Below are 25,493 nucleotides of genomic sequence, written 5' to 3'. Positions count from 1 at the left end.
ACCAACTCCCATCTCCGGGGATCCAACCGCTGGAATGAACCCACACTGCACAATGGAGCAGTCTATGGGAATTAGAGAAAGTTTTGAGTGTTTTCAGATACATGTGAGAACATCATGAATCCCTATTGTAATTGTAGAAGGGGGCGGTCATAGGTGTTCATCACTTATGTAAGCCGTGCTTCCTATATAGCAGTGCACTGATTTCTGCTTTAATGCTTCTCAACTTAAAATCTGACCTCCAGCCTACAGTCTTGCAGTTGCACCGGCTCCTCTCCTGGACTGAAATGGCTTCCTTTGATTTCACTGCACACTGTGAGCTCCTCACAATATGCACTAGAAGCTGCAGCAATTCAGATAGAGCCCCGCCTCATTTCCTGGCTGTAGGACATCCAGAGTCGTCCAGCTCTTTCCTCCCCCCAGCCTGACAGTCCCTGGCCCCCGTCCCTTTCATTTATTGGATTTCAGTTCTTTTACTCATGGAGGCTCAGCAACACATGTGGGCGTTACCACAATGTTATTCTATGTACAGCACCCTGTTGGCGTTCACTGAATGCAAACTGTACATTTACTTTAAAGCATAGTACCACCCAAAAATGGAACTTCCACTTTTCGTAATCCCGCCCCCCCCGAAGTCACATTTGGCACCTTTCTGGGGGGAGGGTATTTTGCTCCCACTTTCCGGGCACAGATAGCTGAGCCACCCGTGGGCATCTACGCTACTACCGGCGCCTTCTCCGCACCCCCCCCCCATTGTTTTCTGGGAGACACACAAATCCCAGAAGACAGCAGGGACCAGCAGTGGAGTCGCGCATGCGCAGTAGGGAACCAGGAAGTGAATGCTTCACTACCCGATTCCCTTTCTGAAGATAGCGGCGCCTCCACCCAAGAGCAGAGGGACGGGTCGACTTCAGGTGCCGACATCGCGGGCACCCTGTGCAGGTAAGTGTCCTTATTTTAAAAGTCAGCAGCTACAGTATTTGTAGCTGCTGACTTAAAAAAAAATAAAAAATAGGCGGAACTCCGCTTTAACCTTTTCACTGGCACGACATATGCCATACAATGTGCGTAAATCTAAAAAACTGACTGTCGACTGTCAAATGGAAGCAATTGGGTGGCTGCACAACAACCCGACTGCTTCCACACGCCCCGGCAGCAGTTAAACCCCATCCCCTCTCCCACATGTGCCTCGCCTTCATGTTTCTGAGGCTCCGCACTCCCATTGGAAGACCCAGGACGGACATGGTGGATGGTGGATGCCACTGGGTAGAAGGGAGGGAGACCAGCGAACACCCATTCCCTAATCTCCCCTAAATATTAAGAACCTGGATGTAAAATGACTCTTCGGCTGCATTCACACCTGAGCATTTTCAGCTCGTAAAATGCCCAACAAACATAATCCCATTCATTTCAATGGCACCTGTTCACATCTGAGCGTTCGGTCGCCTGCTGAAGTAGAATGTCTGAAGCTCAAAAAAGTACATGAGTTTTTTTTTTGGGCAGATTACATGTGTTTTTCTGCTTTTTACATTGATGACCTTTTGACCTGTGCAAAATTGCAGAAAAGATTGCAACAAAATCGCGGTTAAAAACGTGCGACTTTCTGCCTGGAAACAAAACGCTCAGGTGTGAAAGCAGCCTTCAGGTCTGACTATCGATTTCCCTGGGAAAGTAGTGGTTTACCAGGGTTATGTCTGAAGCTATCAACCCCGGTATTTATTTTTTTCAGCCGGTGGCTGGCTTTCTCATAAAAGTGGTCCGAGCAGCTCATTAAAGCGGAGTTCTGCTTTAAAAAAAAAAAAACAATTCAAAGTCAGCAGCAACAAATACTGCAGCTGCTGATTTTTAATAATCGGACACTTACCTGGCCCACGGTCCAGTGATGCGGGGGAACGAAGCCCCGCCTATCTCTCCCACCTCTCTGTGGTACCAGCATTGTCACTTCGGGTGCCCAGCTGTGGCTTCACAGCCGGGCACCCACTGTGCATGCGCGAGCTGTACCGCGCGCCGTGACTGGCCGGGCAATCATCTGGGACCTGTGACGTGTTCCAGATGATTGCCGAGAGGGAGCGGGGAGAGGTAATCTCCCTTCCAGTGCCGCGGTGCGCCGGAAGAGGGAGCTGGATCCTTCTAAAAAGAGGGTATCTGCTCCCCCCCTTCCCCTCCTCCAAAAAAGGACATGCCAAATGTGGCATTTCAGGGGGTCACCTCCCTTAAAGCACTTTAACCACTGGATCGCTTTCCAAAGAGGCGGGAAGGTACGTTTTCAAGGTCGCGCTTGAAAAACTTTCAGACGGTGCAGCCGGCTGGTCACAGAGGCTACCAGAGACCAGATTTTCTCTGATCGCCTCCATGACCTTGGAAGACCAGAGCGAGGTCATGACATCACTTCTGGGCCTTTAAAGCATCTTTTGTTTTTAAAAGGTAGAGCAGAGATCAGGATAGAGCAGAGAATAGGGGTCTTTTTGACCCCATACCTCTCCATAAAGAGGACCTGTCATCCATATTTTTATTACATTCCTTACAATAGGAATAAAAGTGATAAATATATATATATATATATATATATATATATATATATATATCCATATCCATTACAAGGGACAGTGTAAAAAAAATAAAAATAAAAAAAAAGTCAAGTGAAAAAAGTGAAGTGCCCTTATCCCTCTGTGTTGGGGCACAGAATTGAATTGATACGCAGGTTTCGCATGCATGTTGAAATGGTGGTTGCACCACACGGTATCCCCATGATCGTTAAGAGCAAGAGCAATAATTCTAGTGATAATCCTCCTCTGTAACTCTATACAGGTAACCTGTAAAAATTCAAAAGGGTCACCTATGGAGATTTTTAAGTACCTTATTTTGTTATTATTCCACGAGCATGCGCATTTTTAAAGGGTGACATGTTAGGTATCTATTTACTCGGTGTAACATCATATTTCATATCTTACAAAATAATTGGGGTATAGATTGTGTTTTTTTTTTTGCTTTTTTTATTTAATTCATCAAAGTGTATTTTTTCCCCCAAAGAAATTTGTTGAAAAACTGCTGCCAAATACCGTGTGACATAAAAAAAATTGCAAGAATCGCCATCTTATTCCCTAGGGTCTCTGCTAATATATTATATATATATATATATATATATATATATATATATATATATATATATATATATATATATATATATATATATATATATATATACACACATATATATTAGCAGAGACCCTAGGGAATAAGATGGCGATTCTTGCAATTTTTTTTATGTCACACGGTATTTGTGCAGCAGTTTTTCAACAAATTTCTAATTTTATATATGTATATATATATATATATATATATATACATATATATATATATATATATATATATATATATACATATATATATATATATATACATATATAATTTTTTTTTTTTTTTTTTTTTTAGCAGAGACCCTAGGCCCTAGGGTCTCTGCTAAAAAAAAATAAAAAATAAAAAAAAATTATATATATATATATATATATATATATATATATATATATATATATATATATATATATATATATATATATATATATTAGCAGAGACCCTAGGGAATAAGATGGTGATTGTTGCAATTTTATATTATATATATATATAATTTGGGGGTCATAAGTCATTTTCTAGTAACAAATACCGATTTAAACTTGTAAACAAAAAGTGCCAGAAAAGACATGGTCAGCAAGTGTTGCTCTTGATAAATCGCTATTGTGACATAAAAAAAATTGTAACTATCATTTTATACTCCAGGGTGTCTTTCAGAAAATAGGTTATGTTTTGGGGGATTTTCAGTAACCTTCAAGTCTACAACCATTTTTTTAACGTGTGCAAAAAATGCAAAAAACTGTGTAGGTGTTAAAGGATGGTTATTTTCTGTATAACTCCCATTACCTTGTGTGTAATAGCATCTATTCATGGCTCTCTAGCAGTTTTTGTGATGGCGGTACAGTCCAGCCAAGAGCACACCAGCAGTTCCATGTAACAATGATACAGATGGAGAGTGATGTGGCTACTGGTCTGTGAAAGGCCGACAATATGGAAGCCAGGCGGGAGTCACATGGTCAGGTCATGGGTGATACCGGGCCGCAGACAGCTCCTATTCAATGGATTTACAGCAGTAATTACAAGCGCAGACAGAGGCCAGGAACAGGTGCTCCCTTTATTTACAAGTGTATACATTTCAAGCGTTAAAAGACGGGCCGCAGTCTGCACGGCGACAGAGAGGACAAAAACAAAATATTCTTCGGTGTAAAGGGCCTGAATGGGGAACGTGCCTATTAACAGGTGTGAGCAAATAGTGATTTATTCCCCATACAAGAGGTGTCAGGGACTCCAGTGCCTTGTACTTGTGAGGTCCATTCAATGGAAATTAGCACAATTTGCATGTTTTTGCACACAATTTACAAATAAACAAAAACACTGATATAAATATCATATGTACAGGCTTTGTGTAATGTCAGCAGGAAATTCTATTTCCTGTTACTACAAATAGAGTGGATTAAAAGAACATCTTTATTGCAATTATCAGTGATTTTAAGTAAATGTAAAATTTACTAGATATTATTTATTTATGCAATTTCATTTTTTTTTTTTTTTTTTTTTAATAGAAATTTGTAAGTGTTTCCTTATGCACTAATCTGCACATAAGAGAATGTGATTAGGCTCCCTTCGTGATCATGGCTGAGAAAAAAAGTTTAGATAACTCTACAGAGCACCTACTGTTTGCAGTCAGATTCATTACATAGATTTGGACTGCGAGAACCAGTAAAGTACAATCCTTGTGTGAAACTACCAAGCACAAGGCTGCCCTCATATCATCCTGGACAAGCAATGACCGTGACCTCTCATCTATAGACTGATGACATTCACATCCATAACCCCCCATCGTAGTACCAGTGACACTCATAATCCCCTGTTGTAGGACCAATAACACCTATGGTCCACCTCTGTAGGACTAGAGACACCTACAGCCTACCTCTGTAGAATGATGAGGCCTACAGTCCTCCACTGTAGAATCAATGGCACTATAGGTATCCCACTGTAGAACCCACGACACCTACAGTCTCCCACTGTAGGACCAATGAAAACCACTGCCGGACCAAAAATGCCCAACTACTGGACTGGAAACATCCACAGGGCCCCACTCTTGAACCGATGAAACACACAGCCCCCCCCACTCATGAACCAATGACACCCATAAGCCCTTACTCTTTGAATGTGCCCACTCAAAGTGCGCCATTCTTGGACTGAAGACACTTACAGTCCTCTCCTCTTGTCCTGAGGACACCCAAAAGGTCCACACTTTTTGAAAGAGAACATATGTGGTCCTTGATAGGCCTTCTCTGTCCTTTCACTTATCTGTAAAATTTTTGTTGTCTAAGACACCTAGGGATGTGTGGGTCTCCCTTTCACTAAAAACCTCATGGACTCCAACTCATACATACAATGACCATTCAACATGTAGCACACCCCCTAAGGAACCGCTGGTGAACTTAGTGATTTTTCCCCAGTTAAAGCACACACAGCAAGGCACACTGCATTTTCTTCACTCTTCCACTGGCTCAAAGGAACAGTCTAGGGGTGTCTTTTTAGGGTTTTTATTGGAAGGTTGAACTTGGATGGGGTGAAGGGAGCATGTGATACACCAAAACTGGTGAACTACATTTGTGGACTCTTCTCTAGCTTGCTGAACTGCACAAAAACGTTCCACAGAATCTCTAATGCTGACGGTGACCATCACTTCTCCCAGAGACCAAAGCTACACACGGTCACCAACTTTCCAGCACTGCAGTCATTTACTGACTCAGCCACAGGATCATCAGTTGCCTCCTTTCGATATCCACCAGACTCTTCTCAGTGAGGGAGATGCAGACTCAGGCCGCGTACACACGGGCGGACTGTTCGCCCAACCTTGTCCGCTGAACAGTGTTTGGGCGGACAGTCCGCCCGTGTGTGGGCTTTCAGCGGACAGTTTCAGCGGACAGTTGGACGGACAAAGTCTTTCGGAAATTCCGAAAAACTGTCCGCTGAAACTGTGTTTGAGCGAACAGTCCGCCCGTGTGTAGGCTACTTTCGAAATGAGCAAACTGTTCCCGCTCGGAAAGTCCGCCCATTTCGAGCGCGTGTACAGGTAGGCGGGGCCCGCGAAGGAGACGTCGCGGGCTCCGCCGTCTGGAATGGGCTTAAAAGGGGAACCCCAACGCCGAAAAAAAACGGCGTGGGGGTTCCCCCAAAGTCCACACCAGACCCTTGTCCGAGCACGCTACCCGGCCGGCCAGGAAAGGGGGGCGAGCGAGCGCGCCCCCCTCCTGAGCCGTACCAGGCCGCGTGCCCTCAACATGGGGGGTGCCTTGGGGAAGGGGGGGCCGCGCGGCCCCCCCACCCCAAAGCACCTTGTCCCCATGTTGATGAGGACAAGGGCCTCTTCCCGACAACCCTGGCCGTTGGTTGTCGGGGTCTGCTGGCGGGGGGCTTATCGGAATCCGGGAGCCCCCTTTAAGAAGGGGGCCCCCGGATACCGGCCCCCCACCCTATGTGAATGAGTATGGGGTACAATGTACCCCTACCCATTCACCTGTGAAATAAAGTACAAAAAAAAACACAACACAGGGAAAAAATATTTTATTGCACAGCTCCGGGGGTCTTCCGTCTTCGGGGGTCTTCTCGCCGGACTCCTCCGCTATCTGTGTGTAGCTCTTTTACTAGCGGAGGAGTCCGGCTTTCTTCCTCCCCGCCGCCGGCCTCTTCTCCCGACTTCGGGGGTCTTGTCCCCCTCTTCGGTTCTTCTGCCGGGCCACCGCGCCTTCTTCTAGCTCTTTTACAGGCGGTGGCCCGGTCTTCTGTCGCCGCTGCCTTCCGTTCTTCTGTCGCCGCCTTCGGTTCTTCTGCCGGGCCACCGCGCCTTCTTGTAGCTCTTTTACAGGCGGTGGCCCGGTCTTCTGTCGCCGCTGTCGTCGCCGCCGCCTTCCGTTCTTGTTCTTCTTCTTGTTGTTCTTCTTCTTCTCCTGGAGATGTTGACTCGACGAGCTCTCCGGCCGGAATGCCAGAGCCGCACTGTGCGGTCACTTATATAGTGACAATGGGGCGGTGTCACATGGTATATGTCACATGGGTTGGTCACATGGGTTGATGTCACATGGGGACTATGACATCGTAAGGGGGCGGGGTCACCATGTGACCAACCCATGTGACATATACCATGTGACACCGCCCCATTGTCACTATATAAGTGACCGCACAGCGCGGCTCTGGCATTCCGGCCGGAGAGCTCGTCGAGTCAACATCTCCAGGAGAAGAAGAAGAAGAACAAGAAGAAGAACAAGAACGGAAGGCGGCGGCGACGACAGCGGCGACAGAAGACCGGGCCACCGCCTGTAAAAGAGCTACAAGAAGGCGCGGTGGCCCGGCAGAAGAACCGAAGGCGGCGACAGAAGAACGGAAGGCAGCGGCGACAGAAGACCAGGCCACCGCCTGTAAAAGAGCTAGAAGAAGGCGCGGTGGCCCGGCAGAAGAACCGAAGAGGGGGACAAGACCCCCGAAGTCGGGAGAAGAGGCCGGCGGCGGGGAGGAAGAAAGCCGGACTCCTCCGCTAGTAAAAGAGCTACACACAGATAGCGGAGGAGTCCGGCGAGAAGACCCCCGAAGACGGAAGACCCCCGGAGCTGTGCAATAAAATATTTTTTCCCTGTGTTGTGTTTTTTTTTGTACTTTATTTCACAGGTGAATGGGTAGGGGTACATTGTACCCCATACTCATTCACATAGGGTGGGGGGCCGGTATCCGGGGGCCCCCTTCTTAAAGGGGGCTCCCGGATTCCGATAAGCCCCCCGCCCGCAGACCCAGACAACCAACGGCCAGGGTTGTCGGGAAGAGGCCCTTGTCCTCATCAACATGGGGACAAGGTGCTTTGGGGTGGGGGGGCCGCGCGGCCCCCCCTTCCCCAAGGCACCCCCCATGTTGAGGGCATGCGGCCTGGTACGGCTCAGGAGGGGGGCGCGCTCGCTCGCCCCCCTTTCCTGGCCGGCCGGGTAGCGTGCTCGGACAAGGGTCTGGTGTGGACTTTGGGGGAACCCCCACGCCGATTTTTTTCGGCGTTGGGGTTCCCCTTTAAGCCCATTCCAGGCGGCGGAGCCCGCAACGTCTCCTTCGCGGGCCCCGCCTACCTGTACACGCGCTCGAAATGGGCGGATTTGCCTCCTCCTTACGTGGGCGAGTCCGTTCATTTCAAAAGTTGAGCGGACTGTTTGGCAAACAGTTCGCTGAAACAGTCCGCTCGTGTGTGGGCAAGTCCGCTCATGCAAATTTTGAGCGGACTGTTTGCCGAAACTGTTTGACGAACAAGGTTGGGCAAACAGTCCGCGCGTGTGTACGCGGCCTCACACCACCATAGGGCATCAGCACACTTATCCCTCCAACTTCCTCCTGGTACTCTTCAGTGAGCTTCTCCAAACCCAAACAGATTCCAGGACTAAACTTGCGAGTAGTCCCCCCCCCCTAGCTGAAACCTCAATGTCTTCCTAATTGCTTTTCTAGTACTCCTGCCCTAGGAGCAGAGGCCCTACACATGGATCTCCTTCAGCAGGACTGGACCCAGAAACTCAGCTCCTCTGTCCCAGGCCTCAGACTCTTTATAGGCCCTCTAACCACCTACTGGGCATGTCTCCCCAAGGATTGGCTGAAGTTCCATAGAGTATATATTCAGGCTGCCCACAGAGTAGCAGCCTGTGAAACACTGAGCAGGCCTGAACAATCAACCACTGCTCCACTGATTACACTGAGGACTAAATTTACCTAGAAGCCCACACTTAGCCCTTTTACACACGATCGGAGATTCCGACGGAATGTGTCCGATCGGAGCGTTTTGACGGATATTCCGACTGTGTGTGGTCTGCATCGGACAGTTTCCGTCGGACCAAATTTTCCAACTTGCGGGAAATCTTTTCCGACAAAATGCTCCAATCGGACATACTCCGATCATGTGTAGAGAATTCCGATCGGACAAAGTGCCACGCATGCTCAGATCAAATTCCTACATCAAAGCTATTGGCTACTAGCCTGAACGTAGTCCCGTCGTAACGAAGTAACGTCATCACGTTCTGAACGATCGGATTTTCCGACAACTTCGTCTGACCGTGTGTATACAACAGTTTCGGACAAAATCCGTCGGACAAAATCCGACGGATTTGGTTGTCGGAATCTAAGACCGTGTGTACAAGGGCTAAGAGGTTGCTACAAATTTATTTATTTATATATATATATATATATATATATATATATATATATATATATATATATATATATATATATATATATATATATATAAAAGCTGATGGTGACTGGGGGAAAAAAGAGAACCTGTAAGATTACATAATACACCCAGGGCTACCATAGAGAACGTTCTGCTGTACAATCAAGCCACAAATGTTGCAATCTTCTTGGATCAAATTAAATCTGTTCTAACTTACCCAATAATCACTGGCTCATAAAAGTTCCTCAAGTGTTTGACTGGATGTTATGTAACTCCAATCCCATTCAGAATTCCTAATATAAGACATCTTCTTGGGACATCTGCACATCTGCGGCCCATCAATGTTCCACCTCCAGGCAATGCTACCACCACCAGCTGTTGTAGTACATTTCCCCTTCCGGTTATCCTGCTTTTCCCTGACAATATGTCATATTTCAGGGTGAAATCCAAGCTCAATGGATGCCCACACAAATACAGATATCTTCCGCCCGCTTTCCGCGATGACACTTTTATTTTTTGCGTGTACAACTGGTGTACCGAGTCATCATCACAGTATTTCCAGCCTTGCACTTGTGTCACTGAAATAGAGTGACACCAAATACACCACCTATTTCTGGAGCCTGGAATTTTTTCGAGCGAGACAAAGAGACCTTTCTGCTTGGAGAGGAACAACGTGAGAGCTCTTCTTTTCAAGCTTAAATCTAGACAATTAAGAGTTCAACTGCCCGGGGAGAGGACAATGACGGCTCATCGCACCTTATTTACTTTGTCAGTGTGCGATATGACAGGTCCTAATCCCCCGGATTGTCAGATTTCACAAATTTTAAAAAGGCGATTGTGAGAAAAAAGGAGAAGTCTGTCATTCCGAGAAGAGGGCACATGGTTTCCCCAGGTCACATGACTTGCCCAAGCGTGACAAAATGATCTGATTATTTACATTTACTAATAACTTGTAGCAATTTATAACTGAGAGTGGCCATCTTCTCTGTAAAATGCAGCATCGGCCTGGGAGGTATTTTACTCAAAATTGTAGTTTAAAGCAGAATTTGAAAAAAATGATAAAAGTAGGAAAATAGCAATCCTCTCCAAGTCATTTATATGTATTCCAAGGATCTTGACAGATGTCATTGCATAGCTCGGCTTGCTTTTAAAAAAAATTTTTTTTTTTTAAGCAGAGGTCCTAGAGAATAAAATGATGGGCTTTGCATATTTTTACTTCACACAATATTTGCAAAGCATTTCTTCAAACACAATTTTTTGGGGAAAAAAATATACTTTAATGAATTTTAATGCACAAAAACACAATACAATACCCAATTGTTTGGAAAATTATAAAAGATGATGTTATGCCGAGTAAGCAGTGGCGCGTCCATAAAGGTGTACGGGCGCCACCCCCTCTGTCACCAATAGATAGATTCATGCATTACATGGATCTATCAATGGCCGCCTCTGCCACCCCCCTATTCAGGCGCCTGGCCCCTTTTTGGGCGCCTGAATTACAGCGGCGGGGGGTTGTTTTTGAAGTACCTGATTAGAGCCATAAGTGAAGAAGTACATAATGTGTACAAATAAAATATATATTTATTGGCTTTTTGTTAGGACGTTATTAACTTTTAGGTGACCTGTACTCTAAGGCGTCATGTACACTGGATGTTTGAAGACAGCTATTAACCGACATGAAAAACGTCCATTTTGCCACTTTTACATGCAGCGTTTAGGGGCATAAATGAGAGTTTTAGTTCAGAAGAGTTTTCAATAAGACAGTGTGTGTGCCCCTGCCCCCCTCCCACTCTCTATCCCTCCCTCTCTCACTCTCTGCCCTCTCTCCCCCCTCTCTCCCCTTTCTATCTCCTCCCCATCTCTCTCTCACTCCCTCCTTCTCTCTCCCTTACCCCCTCTCCCCTCCTCTCTCCCTTACCCCCTCTCTCCTCCTCTCTCCCTTACCCCCCCCTCTCCTCCTCTCTCCCTTACCCCCCCCTCTCCTCCTCTCTCCCTTACGCCCCCCTCCTCCTCTCTCCCTTACCCCCCTTCTTCTCTATCCCTTACCCCCCCTCTCCTTCTCTCTCACCCTCCCTCTCCTTCTCTCTCACCCTCCTTCTCCTTCTCTCTCACCCTCCTATCTCCTCCCCCTCTCCCTCCACCCCTCTCTCTCTCGTACCCCCTCCTCTCTCTCTCACCCTCTCTCTCACCCCCCTCTCTCTGCTTCTCTCTCCCTCTCTCTCTCACCCCCTCTCTCTCTGCTTCTCTCACCCCCTCTCTCTCACCCCCTCTCTTCTTCTCTCTCCCCCTCCCTTCTCCCCTTTCATCTTCTCTCTCCCCCTCTCTCTCCTCCCCTTTCTTCTTCTCTCTCCCCCTCTCTCTCCTCCCCTTTCTATCTCCTCCCCCTCTCCCTCAACCACTCTCTCTCTTACCCTCGCCTTCTCTCTCCCCCCCCCTCTCTCTCTCTCTCCCCCCTCTCTCTCTCCCCCCTCTCACTCACTCTTCGCCCTCTATCCCCCTCTCCCCCCTCCCTCTTTCTATCTCCTCCCCCTCTCTCTCTCACCCACCTCCCACTCTCCGCCCTCTCTCCCCTCCCCCTTTCTATCTCCTCCCCCTCTCAGCCCCCTCTCTCTCACCCCCCCCCCCCTCATCTCTCTGTCTCTCTCCCCCTCTCCTGAAATAAATGCACAACTGCTCCTAAATGTCCATTTACCAGCTGCAGTGTACATGAGGCCTAAATGTAAATATGGATGGTGGGAAACATGAACAGTAATACAAAAGGGATGAAGAATTTATCTTGGGATGCCATAAAGCGCTCCAAGCCGTTGATTGCATGATCTGCGCTAAGGGGCTAAATCAAAAAGTTTAAATTAGACGAATCCTGCCCTTCAGCAGAGATCACATGACTCGGTGTCTGGTGCCTTTGTCACATGACTGGCACAAGAGGGAGCACAGAGAGGCATTTTCCCCAGACAAGATAAATATTTGGGCCCTTTACTTTCTTTTTTTTTTTTATCCATCCCAGCAAGACCGTTGACCAGAATTTTTGTTAACTCAAATTTTAAAACAAAAATTACCCAAAATTGGCATGTAACCGCCTAAAAATCCACGGACTTCTGAGTTTAACAAATGCCAACAAAGATGCATTGTGTATGAAAAGACTTGTGTGGTTGATGTAGCCAGATTTAGGTTTTTACAGGCATCTAAACCCACCCTTACAAAATGCACCACAGAGAGATACCCGATCAATTGCCAAAAATCCGGCAAGCTCCTAATGTCCAGTTGAAGCGGACAATGCGATGCATCTCCTGCATTGACGTCCCAAGCAGTGTTGTCAGCCCTACTTCCTTGATTCACTACAGAACGCACCCACCTATGTTCTGACAGTGAGGAGGGGGGAGGTGTTCTGTAGTCTAGCAGGGGGACAACACAGGTAGGGATGACATCGATGCTGGGGGGGGGGGGGGGGGGGGCGGTTTTAAGTGCAGCCACTGTGTTGTCAGCTGACTACAGTAACTTAGGAGCTCACTGAAGTTCAACACAAATCTTTCTGTAGTCATTTTGGGGAAATATGCATGTAAGGCCCCTTTCACACTTGGGAATGCAAAGTCACATGACAAGTCGTACCCCACGATTTCCAATGAGAACCGTTCATATCTGTGCGACTTCAAAGTAGTTCCTTGAACTAGTTTGGTCTGACAGTGATGCAACATAAGGTCCATACACCTCAAGATTACACAGGCATTGCTTCCAGTCGCTGAAAAGTCGCATGTCGTGTGAAAGAGGCCTAATGGAGAGATGTACTGAATGTTTTCTTATTTTTTTTGTCTATTTTGCCCTGACATAGATTACATCTGACTAGATAGAATAAAAACAAACATTTGGTTGGTTACTCTTAGAAACGTTTGCAAGGTGTCCCCCCCCCCCCCCCCCATCCCCCCCCACCATTTATAAATGAGGCTTATTGTCTACGTGCAATCAGACAGGAAGATCGGGGACTCACCCTCAGCTGACAGGCCTTGTATGTTAATTCCTTTGGCTGCCAGGAAGCTCAGGCACGCATCAATATTCTCAATCTAAAGAAAACAGAAGGTGACAGGTTACACGGAGTGGTGTCACTGTGTGAAATCATGTCTGAGAATACAGGAACAACATTGATCAAAGCTACAGCTACAGATAACAGTGAATGGGGGTTTTATCAGGTCTGCTGGGTTATATAATGGCCATGCACTAAAAATGTCAATCTACAGGCGATCTATAACCCTAGGTTCACGCCTATGCGTTTTATTTAGTGCGTTTTGCAGTTTGCAGAAACGCACTACAGTCCATTTAACATGGTTTCCTATGGTACAGGTTCACATCTATGCGTTTTGCGGCTGGTGCGTTTTTGGAAGGGAGGGGGGGGTCGAGGACTTTTTTCCCCCGCGTTTTGCGTGTAATAGACTTCGAATGAATCACACCAAAAACACAAGTGTTGTGTTTGTGATGCGATTTTTGATGTGTTTTGCAGTTTTAATTTTCCTGTTTAAAACACTGTATATAGCCTGCTGTCGTGTCCTTAAAGCAGTTCTTCACCCTAAAGGGGAAGTTCCGCTAATCTGATCCCCCCCCCCCCTCCGGTGCCACAATCGGCACCTTTCAGGGGGGAGGGGGGTGCAGTTACCTGGATAATCCAGGTAACTGCACCCACTTCCGGCCAGACCGCTGCAGACCCCCACAGACGCCCCGCCCCACCCGTTGTGTTCTGGGAAACACACAGTTCCCAGAGACACAGCGGGGGACCATAAGAGACACACAGCGCGACTCGCGCATGCGCAGTAGGGAACCGGGCAGTGAAGCCGTCATGCTTCACTTCCCGATTCCCTGACAGAGGATGGCGGCGGTGGCAGCAGCAAGACGAGCGATCGCTCGTCATCCACCGCCGACATCGCTGGACCCTGGGACAGGTAAGTGTGATTTTATTAAAAGTCAGCAGCTGCAATATTAGTAGCTGCTGGCTTTTAATATTTTTTTTTTTTTTTTTTTAGGTGCAGCTCCTCTTTAACAACCAATGAGGCATTAGCTGTCAGCGCGCTTCCCCATTGAAAGCTAAATGTAAAAATTAAAATAAAAAGTTGCCGGTGTCCTATCATATACAGTCCACAGCACACACAGATTCCGAAAATAGCCGAAGATGAACGGCGCCTGCGCCGTGAGTCCAGGTTCTAGCCCCACCATCCAAGTGGACAGAGTAGGAATATAAAAGTGCCGAACGCAGCGAGGCCGAGCCCGAAGTGTGGCGAGCGAAGCTCGCCCGTGAGGGGCCCTCTCATTTTCCCAGCCCTATGTCCGCTTGGATGGTGGGCTACCACCTCGACTCACGGCGCAGGCGCCGTTCATCTTCTGAGATTTTCCAAAGCTTCCTCTGCTCCGTGCTGCGGACCCTATATGATGGCCGGACTGAATATGCCAGAACACTGGCAAAAAAAATATTAAATATTTTTTTCCGCATGGGTGGCCCATGTTGAGGGCATGCGGCCTGGTATTGTTCGGGGGGGGGGGGGGGGGATAGGGGTCTAGTATGGATTCGGAGAGGACCCCCCACTCCAAAAAAATAAAAAAATGGCATGGGGTTCCCCCCAAAATCCATACTAGACCCTCATCTGCCCCCCCCCCCCCCAAACCATACCGCATGCCCTCAACATGGGCCACCCATGCAATCCGATTCAGCCAGTCACACTGCTTTTTGCGAACCGTTCTTGGGCGTCGTTGATATTGACACCGATTGCGGTTCGAATTTGTGCAGCGTGATTGTGATGCGGTGTGGGAAAACGTCTCCAGAACAGGCAGGAGTTGGGGCAGTGGCACAGAGTGTGCAGTGTATGCAGAGGTCAGGCCAGAGGCACAAGATCTGTAGAGAAGGTAGGATAGTGGCACCATTTCTGTACAGCGAGCAGGAGGAGGGGTGTTGGCACAAGGTCTGCAGAGAAACAGGGGGGAAGAGGCAGTGGCAAAAGATCTGTAGAGCAAGCAAGAGGCAGGGTAGGGGCACAGCACTGGCAGAGCAAGCAGGAGGAGGGCTGGTAGCACAAGGTTTGCAGAGAAAGCAGGATTGGAGGCAGTGGCACAGCGTCTGCACAGCAGGCAGGAAAGTGGCATGAAGTTTGCAGAGAAAACAGGTGAAAATCCAGTGGCAAAGCCTCTGTGGAGAAAACTGGAGGTGGTCCAGTGGCACAGAGTCTGCACAGCAGGCAGGGCAGTGGCAATGCATTTTCAAAGCAGGCAGGAGGCAGGGCAGTCACATATGGCTTGCAAGGCAGGCAAGAGGAGAGGCAGTGGCAATGTGTTTGAAGAGAAGGCAGGAGGCAGGGCAGTGGCATAAGGCTTGCAAAGCAGGCAGGAGGCGAGGCATAGCAAAGCATCTGCACAGCAGGCAGGAGGAAGGAATTGGCACAAGGTTTATGGAGAAAGCAGGTGAACAGCCAGTGACAAAATGTCTGTGGAGCAGACAAGAGGTGGGCCAGCGGCAGAAGGCTTGCAAAGCAGGCAGGAGGAGAGGCAGTGGCACAGACTTTACAGAGCAGGAAGGAGGTGGTGGAGCAGTGGCACAGAGTCTGCAGAGCAGGCAGGGGGAAGGGAAGTGGCATAAGGCTTGTGAAGCGGGCAGGAGGAGAGGTAGGTGGCAATGCGTTGGCAGAAGGAAGGGAAGTGGCATAAGGCTTGTAAAGCAGGCAGGAGAGGAGGTAGGTGGCACAGCGTTTACAGAGCAGGAAGAAAGTGGGGCAGTGGCATTGTGTTTGCAGAGCAAGCAGAGTACAGGGCAGAACTGCAACCTCTAAAAAGTGTAGTTTCTTATGTTTTAAATGGAAAATATATTATATTTAAAATATGTATATGGAAAATAGAAAACATAAGCTAATAAAGTTTTTTGTACATGACATTTCTTGTCCAGGTGTGAGTGTTGTTGTGTGTTCCTTTTTGCTATTTTTATTTTATTACTGAACATACCAGCATAAAAAAAAAAAAAAAAAAAAAAAAAAAAGAAATACAATAAACAGATCTTCCATGTTTCCTAAAATTGGAATACAAATAAAAAAAAACAAAAAAAAACACAGTCAGTATAAAAAACAGCCTAATGGAAATTATAAATAATTTTCACCAATATATATATGGCAGATTGGCCGTGTAGACGGCGTTGGCTGGCGGTCTGTTTGAATAGTGTGGTGGCGTGGGCGGGTTTGAGACGTTACTTTTAGCGGAACGCTGGCTATTGTTGCGGTACAGTACTGACAAAAGGGGATCCAGTGAATTGGATGGGGGGTGGGGGGGGGCAGGACAGAGGGGTCCCAGGGTAAAGTATTTCAGCCATGAGAAGACTGCAGGAAGAGAGCAGTCAGTTGTGGCAAGGGCTGGCTGTCACTGAGATGGATGGCGTGCCAGGCATAGTGTTTTTTTACAGTGGCTATGAGGGGACGCTCACAAAAATAGACCAGCTGCAACTGTCACCCTGCAAGCTGGCCGGAATAATCTGTGACAAGTGGCCGGGATTAGTTCCGGGCAAAAAAAGAAAAAAAGAGAATTCACTTTACGTGAAGGTATAGAAGGAAGGCGTCACCGCATCAAAATGTGCTGCAAAATACAGCCACATACCGTTTATAAAATCTGTAATATCATTTACAACTCTGATACAAATTTTATAGCTTTTATCAGCTGTATTCTTAAATGAAGTGCCAATTTGTGGGTTAAATACACAGGGTGCCATTGATCACCATGGGTTTCGGAAATGCTAGCACCTGGCTGTTACGCTGTTGGTTTGACCGGCCACAAGCATTGCATAGCATGCAAAAAGGATTCCAAGTTTCCTTTGCCACATACTTATTCAGCTGTTTTTTATATTTTTTTTAAACAAACATGTCATACTTTGCTCCTCTGTGCAGTTGATTTTGCGGGGGTCCCTCAGCTCCTGGCTCCTCCTCTTCTGGGGTCCCACAGCTCCTGGCTCCTCTTCTTCTGGGGTCCCTCAGCTCCTGGCTACTCTTCTGGGGTCCCTCAGCTCCTGGCTCCTCCTCTTCTGGGGTCCCTCAGGCTCCTGGCTCCTCCTCTTCTGGGGTCCCTCAGCTCCTGGCTCCTCCCTATTCTGGGGTCCCTCAGCTCCTGGCTCCTACTCTTCTCGGGTGTCCCGTTGGAGAGCCGCTCTCCCATGGGGAACTCATGGGGGCATGCTCCCGTGTCCTGCTGCTGCGTCTATTGACACAGACAGACTTGTCCCCCCCCCCAGCAGCTGCGTTATTTAATTTGATTGACAGCAGCGGGAGCCAATGGCTGCACTGCTATCAATCTATCCAATCAGGACCCAAGACACCGGCTGGGGCTGGATAGATCAGCTTCAGGTAGGTAAAAGGGGGGCTATGGGGGGGGGGGGCTGCTGCATCACAGGAGGTTTTTTTTCACCATGATGTATAGAATGCAAACCTCAAGGGTTTACAACCCCTTTAACCTCTTCTCAGCCAGCGCCATTAGTACAGTGACCGTGCATATTTTTAGCACTGATCACTGTATTAGTGTCACTGGTCCCCAAAAAATCAGTTAGTGTTCGATTTGTCCGTTGCAATATTGCACTCACGCTATAAGTCGCTGATCGCCACCATTACTAGTAAAAAAAAAAAAAAAAAAATTCCATTAAAATATCCCATAGTTTGTAGACGTGATAACTTTTGCACAAACCAATCAATATACACTTATTGGGATTTTTTTTTTAACCAAATGTAGCAGAATACATATTGGCCTAAACTGATGAAGAAATTAGATTTTTATCATTTTTTATTGGATGTGTTTTATAGCAGAAAGTAAAACAAAATTATTTGGTTTATAGAGAAAAAAAAACAAAAAAAAAAACGCAGAGGGTGATTAAATACCACCAAAAGAAAGCTCTATTTGTGGGTAAAAAAGGACATTGATTTTATTTGGATACAGTGTCGCACGACCGCGCATTTGGCAGTTAAAATAACGCAGTGCCATATCGCAAAAAAAAAATAAAATGGTCTGATCATGAACGGTGGGAAAACTTCCAGAGGGGATGTGGTTAATGCAGAGACTGCATTAAAAAAAAAAAAAAAAAAAAAGGAGTAAGTATATTTTTAAATATACTTACCTAGGTGGATTTCTGCATCTGTCCCCTGCCAGCTTTAAGCCCTGGTTCACATTGTAGCGATTTGGCATGCAATTTGACATACAAATCGCATGCCAAATCAGCGGCTATTGCTGGTAATGTCACCGACCGAATCGGTGCAAGGCCGCATTTGGGGGAGCCGCACCGATTACCAAAGTTGTTTCTGTACTACTTTTGGCAACTCCCAGGTGCGATTTCAATAGACACCTGTGCAGAAACCCGCACAGATGTCTCTGAAATCGCCCCCGAAGTCAGGACCGACATGCGGGATCTCAGCTGAACTCACATGATTTCATTCCTGCAGTCAGTATGAACCTAGGCTAACACTGAGAACTGAGCGATCAAACATCCCTGATCACTCGGTTCTCAGTACTCCCTATCAGACTGTCAGTCACCGCTGTCTGCACTGCCCTCCCCTCCAGAACATACTGGAGCACTGAGCGGAGGAGGGGGTGGGAGCGGCTGGCTTAGGCTCGCAGTCCAGGCATGTGGGCGTATCCCAACCATATGGTCGCGATCTTTCCCCAGCCTGGACAGGCTCTGTGACGTCAGCTGACAGCGGGCTTCAACCCGCTGTTTGCTGAAAACGGGTCACAGGAGTGCAGAACGTACTGCACACCTGTGACCCATAGGAGGAGCACAGCAAAATGAGCTTGGACTGTACTTCTCCTTTAATGGAAAAAAAAAACAAAAACCTTAAGCCTTTAAAACCACTCTAACCACTTCAATACCGGGCATTTTTACCCCCTTCCTGCCCAGACCAATTTTCAGCTTTCAGCGCTGTAACATTTTGAATGACAATCGCCGTCACGCAACACTATACCCATATGAAGTTTTGATCATTTTTTTTCCCCACAAATAGAGATTTCTTTTGGTGGTATTTTTATTTTTTGCTCTATAAACAAAAAAAAAAGAAAAGATAGGCAATTTTGAAAAAAACTCACTTTTTGCTATAATAAATATCCCAATTTAAACAAAAAAATGAAAACATTTCTTCCTCAGTTTAGGCCGATATATATTCTTCTACATATTTTTTGTAAAAAAAATAACAAAATTTAATAAAAAAAAAAAATCGCAATGAGCGTATATTGATTGGTTTGCACAAAAGTTATAGTGTCTATAAAATAGGGGATAGATTTATGCCATTTTTATTATTATTATTTTTTTTTCTAGTAATGGCGGTGATCTGCGATCTGGCAGACAAATTGGACACTTTTGGCACTATTTGGGACCATTGACAATTACACGGCGATCAGTGCTATAAATATGCACCGATTACTGTATAAATGTCACTGGCAGGGAAGGGGTTAACACTAGGGGGCGATCAAGGGGTTAAATGTGTTACCTAGGGCTAGATTCTAACTATGGGGGGAGGAGACTGACTGGGGGAGGTGACCGATCGGTATCCCTATATACAAGGAACACACGATCTGTCTACTCTCCCCTGACAGGACGTGGATCTGTGTGTTTACACATACACACAGATCCCGGTTCTCACTCTGTGACAAGCAATTGTGGGTGCCCGGCGGAGATCGTGGGTGCCGGGGCACGCGCATTGGCTCCCGAGTGACGCGTCGCACGCATGCAAGCCCCCTAAATGGCCGGGAAACCGAGGACGTCATATGATGGCCACCCAGGATGACAGAGCCACCTTCATATTACTATACGTGGGATGGGAAGTGGTTAATTCAACCGAACTTACAGTAAGGCTGGCCACACATTATACAATTTTCTTGGGATTTACATTCAATTATGTAGTGCAAGTGCCTGCCTAATTGGATACAATTGAAAGTGGTTTAGTTTTGACCTCATATTATCATAGGCGTGCGCAGGGGGTGTGCCAGGTGTTCCTGGGCACACCCTAACGCACACCCTCTGTGCGCATTAGCACTCTGTGTGCTGGCAGGGAGATTAGAAAAGATCTCTGCCATAAGAGTGTATCTGCGTGTGTGTATATGTGTCTATATATATATCTATATATATATATATATATATATATATATATAATATATATATATATATATATAGATATATATATACACACACACATACACAGTGGAACCTTGGTTTATGAGTAATGTGGTTAACGAGCACTTTGAAAGATGAGCAACTTTTTTTTTTTTTTTTTTTTTTTTATTCTGACTCGGTTTGCGAGTGTTGTCTCGCAAAACTAGCAGAATTCAAAGGTAATTGGCACTGCATTTGGCCAGAGGTGCGGATGACACTCGGAACAGTTCGGAAATACTCGGAATGACTCTGAAATACTCGGAAACACTCTGAAATATTCAGTTTCCGAGTGTTTCCGAGCCTCTCCGAGTTCAGCCGAGCTGTCCCCGAGTATTTCTGAGGCTCTCCGGCGCCCCCTCCCCCACCTCTGGCCACATGCGGTATTGCATGTAATAGAAGTCAGTGCGGAACAAATTATCTTAGTTTCCATTGACTTCTGTGGGGAAACTCGCTTTGATATGCGAGTGCTTTGGATTACAAGCATTCTCCTGGAACAGATTATGCTCGTAATCCAAGGTTCCACTGTATACACACACACACACAGACACACCACACTGTATACACACATATATACGCACACACAGACACACACTGTATACACACAAGCGCACTCATGCGTGTTTTGAGCTTTGGGGTGCACACCCTAATTCAATAGACTGCGCACACCTATGCATATTATATGGTTTTTGGGAGAGAGAAGATTGAGTACTGTCCTTGATACTTTTTTTTTTTAATGTTTTATTTGCACTAACATACAATTTTTCAGGACAAGCTTTCAGGGTATGTCCCCTTCTTCAAGGTCCAAGCAGTACCGTATGGTTTTTTGGTAAATCTAAAGGAAAATTGTACAAGAAAATTGAACATGTGTGGCCAGCCTAAGACAAAAGCTATTTATGATCGAGCCGCAGATATCCTCAAGAGCTGTCAATGAAGGCTTCAACACAGGAGAGAGAAATGTGGTCACTCACCATTTGTGATCTGTTCTTGGGGCAGCCATTGATGTCTTCAACCTTCTCATTCGCTGTGAATAGAAGAGAGGAGAGAGAAGATCGCACCGGTCAGGTATGTGGGATGAAGCATCCAACAAGCACAGCAGAGAACAAGACAACATGTGAAACGCTGAAAGACATCCAGAGAGAGAGGTGGGGGATTTCACAAGAGCGGCCCACCCAAGACAGCTGAGGAGAGGTCATCTAGGGAGCTGAGACAACTGTTCACAGCTTTTAGAATCTACAAATCGCCCCGGGATCCACCGGGGACGGATAGGGATCCTGAGCTGGCCCATCGGATTAGCTGCTTCTGGACTGGGGGGGGGGGGGGGGGGGGGGCTACAGACATACTAAAAAAACAATCAGAAAAAACCTGACATGACATTGGATAAAGCTAGTAATACAGTAACATCCATAACAAGCATCATGGAAAAGTCCCCACACCTGTACAGAAACTGAGAGTTAACTAGTTCTTGTCTGGGTCATTTCTGACATTTTTCTCATACTCAGAAAACTCTGATTTTTTTTTTTGCTAGAAAACTATTTAGAACTCCCAAATAAAAAATAAAATTTTATATATATATATATATATATATATATATATATATATATATATATATATATTTTTTTTTTTTAAAGCAGTGACCTTGGAGAATAAAATGGTTGTTGTTGCAATTTTTTTATATTATATTTTATATATTTGCAATTTTTTTATATTATATTTTTTACATTTGCAATTTTTTTTATATTATATTTTATATATTTACATTTGCACAGCAGTTTGTCAATGTAAATTTTCAGGGAAAAATACATTTTAATGAGCTTTAGTGAACACAAAAAAAAAAGTTGACTTTTTTTTTTATTTGGCTCTTATATTCTATTTTGGAGATTTGTTCCTATATTCTCTATATTCAAATCAAATTTGACACATTTTATTATCTGTTTAGTCAGTCATTGAATGCCCCCTATGTTCACCTTTAGCACATGGTTCTCTGGACGCGGCTGGACACCTGTGACCCTTTACGTGATTTGACCAGAGAAGGTTTTCTAACTTAATGCATAGAATCATACTTACTTAGGGGGTTGAACCAATGCTGCATCTGTTCCCCACTGGCGATTAAGAACTGAGTGATCAAACACCACTGATCTGCCCTCTGCCACCTTAAGCTCACTGGAGCGCTGGGCTATGAAGTGGGCGGGAGCAGTCAGCTCAGGCACACAGTGGCTCGCTGAGAGGCTGAGTCAGGTGCCAGTCCGGGCATGTGGGCTGATCCAGACCATATGGTTGCAATCTTTCCCCAGCCTGAACTGGCTCTGTGACATTAGCTGACAGCGAGCTTCAGCCCGCTGTCTGCTGAAAACGGGTGACAGGAGTGCAGAATGAACTGCACTCCTGTAATCCACAAAGAGCTTTGGCTGTACTTCTCCTTTAAGCCTGGTACATACGATGAGAATATCGGTCAAACGATTGTCCTGCTTTTTTTTTTGGGGGGGGGGGGGGGGGGGGGGTTTGCACGCTAGTCTTGTATCAAAAATGAATAATTTGCAAAAGTTCTGAAAATGTTGTGATTGATGTAATAATGAGTTGTATTGTAATGTATTCTTTTGTTTCTGAGCATGCGTGGTTTTTGGTCTTCCGATTTTTTTCAGATGAATACTTTACTGATTAAAACAGAAATCGTTCGATCTGCTATCCTACGAGAAACATTTTCTGATCGTCTGTCTGTACTAGGCATTAAGCAGGCTATACACTGTAAGAATACACTCCATTCGGGACAAGAGAAATCCCTCCATTCCTCTACCCAAGTTAAAGAGCCTGGATGGAGGAATCTCCACTACTGGCAACTGTATTCTGACAGCTGGCCTACATGGCTGACAGAACACCCGAACAGTGGCTGCATCTGATTGGATGAAAGAGGCCACCTAGTAATGACTGTCCCAGCTGACTTCCCATACACTTATCGGCCACTTTATTAGGTACACCTTGCTAGTCGCGAGTTGGACCCCCTTTGGCCTTCATTCTTGGTGGCAGAGATACAACAAGGTGTTGGAAACGTTCCTCAGAGATTTTGCTCCATAGTGACCTGATAGCATCACACAGTTGCTGCAGATTTGTCGGCTTCCACCACATCCCAAAGGTCTCTATTGGATGATATGTGGTGAGTGTGGAGGCCATTGGATGAGATGTGGTGAGTGTGGAGGCCATTGGAGGACAGGGTCCTCATTGTCCAGTGGTGAGATGATTGGAGCTTTGTGACATGGCGCATTATCCTGCTGGAAGGAGCCATCAGAAGATGGGGACACTGTAGTCATAAAGGGATGGACATGGTCAGCAACAATACTCAGGTAGGCCATGGAGTTTAAACCATGCTCAATTGGTACCAAGCTAAGGGGTCCATCGTGTGCCAAGAAAATACCCCCCACACCATTACACCCCCACCACCAGCCTGAACCGGTGATACAAGGCAGGACGGATCCATGCGCCAAATTCTGACCCCACCATCTGAATGTCGCAGCTGAAATCCAGACTCATCAGACCAGGCAACGCTTTTCCAATCTTCTATTGTCCAATTTTTGGTGATCCTGTGCCAATTGTAGCCTCAGTTTCCCGTTCTGAGTAGCACCCGGTGTGGTCTTCTGCTTCTGTAGCCCATCTGCTTCAAGGTTGGATATGTTGTGTGCTCAAAGATTATATTCTGCATACATTGGAGGCAACGAGTGGTTATTTGAGTTACTGTTGCCTTTCTATCATCTGGAACCAGTCTGCCCATTCTCCTCTGACCTCAACGAGGCATTTTCCTCCAGACAACTTCCGCTCACTGGATATTTTCTCTTTTTCCCACCATTCTCTGTAAACCCCCGAGAGATGGTTGTGTATGAAAATCCCAGAAATACTCAGACCAGCCCATCTGCTACCAACAACCATGCCATGTTCAAAGTCACCTAAAGTGGAAGTAAAGGCAATAAAAAAAATGCAACCTGCAAGGCAAAGCATACTAGCTCATTATGAATAACTTACCTGAGAACGAAGCCCCTGAAGCGGTCCTCCGTCTTCATCTTCACTGCTACCATGTATCCCGGAGTGACTTCCGGGTCTCGCTGCTCCGGCTGTGATTCGCCGGAGCCACGATGACATCACTCCCGCGCATGCGCATGGGAGCCGACACGAGCGGCATATCGCAGCGATCTGCGGCCAGTGCGCCGCTGTCTACGGCGCATGCGCCGTAGACAGCGGTGCCTGTCTTTTTGTAAATATCTCCTAAACCATATAGGTTTAGGAGATATATTTCTTGAATTTCTTGGACCTACAGGTAAGCCTTAATCTAGGCTTACCTGAAGGTCAAAGTGGTTTGTAAGGGTTTACAAACCACTTTAAATCCCCTTTCTTCCCCCATTCTGATGCTCGGTTTGAACTTCAGCGAGTCGTCTTCACCACGTCTAGATGCCTAAATGCATTGAGCTGCTGCTATGTGATTGGCTGATTAGCAATTTGTGTTAGCAAGCTATTGAACAGGTGTACCTAATAAAGTGGCCGGTGGGTGTAGAAACACAAAGATCCTGGAGCTGTCAGTTGGTGATCTTTTACCAAAAAACTGCAATATTTGGGTGCAGCAAACCTTTTCCAGTACCAATGCAAGACGTCTCACACACCGATTCCCACAGCGCACGGGCATGCATGCATGGCACTAGTGACCCTAAAAGACCCCAACCAACAGGGCCCTCTCCCTCCATGTTCCCCCGGGATGATGGAGCACGCAGCCTGTTCTCTTCTCTCACCTCTCTATAGATGTAGAATTCTATACAAATCGCTCGCTCTATATTGTTGCTGTACGGAGACGGCTGACTACAGACAGTCCAGCAAAGTTTTAAACTTGTTCCTGACCCATGTGTGTGATTTTCCAGTAGCTCTGAGAGCTGAAGACCATCACCTATCAATGTGAGGAGTGGAGGGATGGAATGATCTACAACAAGATGGAAGATGGAAGATTGCTGGGGGGCAAAAGATTGTCAGTGGTACGGTGAATGTGAGAATATGTGATGTCGCCCCCCGGGAATCACTCGATTGCCGGAAACTGTGGGGAGAGTATGTGAACCTTTTCTG

The 25,493-nt window shown here is 46.4% G+C and overlaps 1 protein-coding gene across 1 annotated transcript in view; it reads right to left on the bottom strand.

Moving 5' to 3' along the window:
* Positions 1–25,493, bottom strand: part of NAV2 (neuron navigator 2) — a gene marked incomplete in the record, with an annotated part of 348,087 nt that overhangs the window by 208,151 nt on the left and 114,443 nt on the right. The window contains 2 exon segments of the mRNA XM_077453608.1: positions 13,251–13,323; positions 21,371–21,415. Coding sequence (XP_077309734.1) covers positions 13,251–13,323; positions 21,371–21,415 — 118 coding nt within the window.

The sequence above is a fragment of the Lithobates pipiens genome, unplaced genomic scaffold, assembly GCF_037356315.1.
Source record: "Lithobates pipiens isolate NorthernLeopardFrog02 unplaced genomic scaffold, aLitPip1_a1.2 Scaffold_24, whole genome shotgun sequence".
In the NCBI taxonomy this organism is placed as follows: Eukaryota; Metazoa; Chordata; class Amphibia; order Anura; family Ranidae; genus Lithobates; species Lithobates pipiens.
The sequence above is the reverse complement of the archived record's forward strand: the minus strand, read 5'-3'. Positions and strand labels throughout refer to the sequence as shown.